The 3,536-nt window shown below is 33.8% G+C and overlaps 1 protein-coding gene across 1 annotated transcript; it reads right to left on the bottom strand.

The window, feature by feature from the left end:
• Window positions 1–1,638: 1,638 nt before the first annotated feature.
• LOC118766486 (deoxynucleoside triphosphate triphosphohydrolase SAMHD1-like) lies at window positions 1,639–3,285 on the bottom strand. The gene is made up of 2 exons (XM_036509869.1): window positions 1,962–3,285; window positions 1,639–1,740 (listed from the first exon to the last, which is right to left on the bottom strand). The coding sequence occupies exons 1-2, from the start codon at window positions 3,031–3,033 to the stop codon at window positions 1,706–1,708; spliced, it is 1,107 nt and encodes a 368-aa protein (XP_036365762.1). The 5' UTR covers window positions 3,034–3,285; the 3' UTR covers window positions 1,639–1,705.
• Window positions 3,286–3,536: the final 251 nt, after the last annotated feature.

Here is a 3,536-nt window from a genome sequence, read left to right as displayed (position 1 = left end):
AAACAAATTACACGAACGTATATAAACAGGAGATACAAATATTACAGGCGTTTCCCCCCCCATACATATACACACACACACACTAACTAAGCATAGACGCACATAGAGATATACGCATGCGCAAATGAAGACACATACAATAGAAATACAAAATGGTTGACGGTTAGTAAGGAGAGACACACAAATAAGAAAGAAGAAAGCAAAGGACCAGTGATGCGGTCACAGGAGTGTGACGAAAGAACTCTGGCCGAAATAAGATTAAGATTAATGTAAAAAATAAATAACGATGAAGCAAAGTAAAACCAAATATATAGTGCGTGTGTTTTTATTGGCTAAACTAGCAAAATGACCATTCCTAAATACAACAATATATGTTTCAACACACGATTTCACATAAAAAATCTCGCAAAATAAATATATATATATATATATATATATATATATATATATATATACATACATACATACACATACACACATGACTCAGTGAGAGGTTATAATTTTTGAATGTAAGAAATACATTATTTGGTAAACAAAGAATATTTCTAATAGAAAAGTAAAAAAAAAGTTAATTTAGGAAAAAATTGTTGTTCGCATATTATTTTTAGTCTTTGAATTTTGAAATAGTTTCAATATATTTAAAAAAAAAATTAATTCTTACCAAATTTTAAGTAAAGAATAAATGTTTCTCATATGTTTCGAACGTGACTCAATGGGAGGATTCAATTTAGAAGTAAGGAAATATATGTTTTTTTTTTTTTTTTAATTTTGAGAGTTTCTTAAAAGTAAAAATTTCCCATCAAAAAGTTCTTTTAATTTAGATAGAGAATATTGTCCATTTAGTATTTTTGACCTATCAATCTTTCAATAGTTTCAATGTATTTTTATAATATTAAAGTTTTATCAAGTTTCATTACTTATCTCAATCTGCGTCCATGGTTTTGTTTTCTTTCATTGGTTATAATCAATCTGATTTTTTGTTATTGATTTTTCTCTTGAATGTTGTCTTCATTGTTTTTTTTTTTTAAATTCAAAACAATGTCCGGTTTCCATTTTAAATTTCTTTGGCAGAAAAAGCATATCTTCCAGTTCTTCCTGTTTAAAGTACATTGACTTAGTTCCCATTCTTCTATAGAATGGTATGTTCAATAGTGGGTTCTTTTCTTTAGCTCCATAGTCAAAACGGGCTATGCAGATCTCGTCTGTCTCATTGGCTATAACCGGCTCTGATTCTTCGTCTCTGCTGTTTATTATTGTTTGGATGGTACCCTCGATTTCGCCCTTGATATTGCTCTGCATTTTGCTCTCCGATGTGCCCGATATTTTACCATTGATTTTGCCCTTGATATCCCACTGCATTATGCTCTCCGATTTTCTCACTATTTCAACATCGATTGTGCCCTCGATCTTTTTTTCTCCCGATGTCTCCGAGATTGTACCATTGATTCTGCGCTGGATATTGCCCTGCATTTCGCTCCCCGGGGTGTCCGAGATTTTAGCCTTGATTTCACCCTTGATATTTCTCCACATTTTGCTCTCCGGTGTGTCCAAGGTTTTACCATTGATAATGTCCTCCATGTTTTCCAGGGCTGCAACGTCATCTCTTGTACCCTCAGCTGGGTACAAGATATTTCCCTCCGTATCTCCGAGTTCGAATATATCCGTGACTGTGCCCGTGATTGTGTCTGTGACGGTCCCTTTGTATTCAAAAGACCGGTTGATTATAGTCTCCAAGTTTTTGCGAGGTTGATTGCCCTTCTCCTTTGATATCTCCTCCAACATACTCTCTATAAAAGAAGTAAATTTCTCCGAGTCTTTGAGAGATTGATTGCTCTTATTCTTTAATATCTCCCCCAAAATACTCTCTATAAAAGAAGTATATTTCTCCGAGTCTTTGAGAGATTGATTGTCCTTATTCTTTAATATCTCCTCCAAAATACTCTCTATAAAAGAAGTAAATTTCTCCGAGTCTTTGAGAGATTGATTGCCCTTATTCTTTAATATCTCCTCCAAAATACTATCTGTAAAATAAGTAAATTCCTCCATATTTTCGACTCTTTTGAAAATTTTCAGGTGTTCATCTGCGGATTTCAAAGCCTTGCCAAGTAGTTTATTAAGCAGGAGAACAGTTTTGTGTTGGTAAACCGTGTTATGTAGTCGATATCGTGAATAAAACATATCATAGAAATTTTTAAGCGTTTTGTCTCTGTAGCATATTTTACCATCTATTACTTTGGACATTTTCAGCATTCTTTCGTGATCAAAGGATGTTCCAATGCCAAGCAAATGGGAATCTCTGGCCAGGTAATCCCATTTATCAACGTCGATGTTATAGTCTGCATTGTTGACGATTTGGTAAAAAAATTGTTTTTTTCTTCTTAAATTTTTTTTCTCAGTTTTTTTTGATTCACCAGTAATGAGAACATTTTTTTCTTTTTCAAATTTTTGTTCCTCAGTTTTTATTGGTTTACCAGTAATGAGACCTTTTATGAATTCAATTTCATCACGCTTAACTTTTATATGTGGGTTCTTTTTAAAAAGATGCTCCAACATTTCACATGATGCAACTTCATGTTCCCACTTTTCATCTCCATTGCGACACTCGTTGATAATTTCTTGAAAGACATGAGAAAAAGGCGCATGTCCTAAATCATGACACAAACCAGCGATTTCAACACACAGTATATCTTCATCAGATATTTCCAGATCGGGATTTTGCTGTTTAAGATGGCGAATCATTTTCCCAGCTAGATGACATGTTCCCAGACAATGCTCAAATCTATTATGTGAAGCTGATGGATAAACGTAATAACACAAACCTAGTTGTTTGATATTACGTAATCTCTGAAATTGTACTGTATTAATAATATCAACACAGATTGGTGAAAATTGCATGGATCCATGAATAGCGTCGTGAAAAACCCTATCCGGAGATTTATCCGGAGATTTATCCGGAGATTTATCCGGAGATTTATCCGGAGATTTATCCTTTGGAGGTTCATCCTTTGGAAGTTTACCTTCTGTTTCAGACATTATAAAATTGTTAAGAATATATCTAACTTACATTTACTTTGTCGTTTATGTTGCTGGCGGTCGTTTCGTTGCTGTTGTTTTTGTTAGTTTTGTAATGTGGAGTAGAAATATAAATTATCCAGATATGTCCAGTTGAATATTTCTAATACTTGATTTGAAATGATCTCAGTCGCATTGGCATGAAATATCTGGTGTTACAAATAATATAAGCGATCAGAAAGTGTCTGCGTGGTTGGTAGAAAGAACACGAAATGAACTACGTTGCTCTATGAACAATCAGCTGACGACTAAACCCACTTCCTTATAACACAACTTTCACTTTACATCTTCAACATCACTAGCAATAACATTTAATAATATCGAGTAGTAGTAGTAGTAGTAGTAGTAGTAGTAGTAGTAGCAGCAGCAGCAGCAGCAGTAGTAGTAGTAGTAGTAGTAGTAGTAGTAGTAGTAGTAGTTGTAGTAGTAGTAGTAGTAGTAGTAGTAGTAGTAGTAGTAGTAGT

This window comes from Octopus sinensis, linkage group LG16 (assembly GCF_006345805.1).
Source record: "Octopus sinensis linkage group LG16, ASM634580v1, whole genome shotgun sequence".
NCBI classification, from domain to species: Eukaryota; Metazoa; Mollusca; class Cephalopoda; order Octopoda; family Octopodidae; genus Octopus; species Octopus sinensis.
This window is presented reverse-complemented; position numbering and strand designations above follow the sequence as displayed.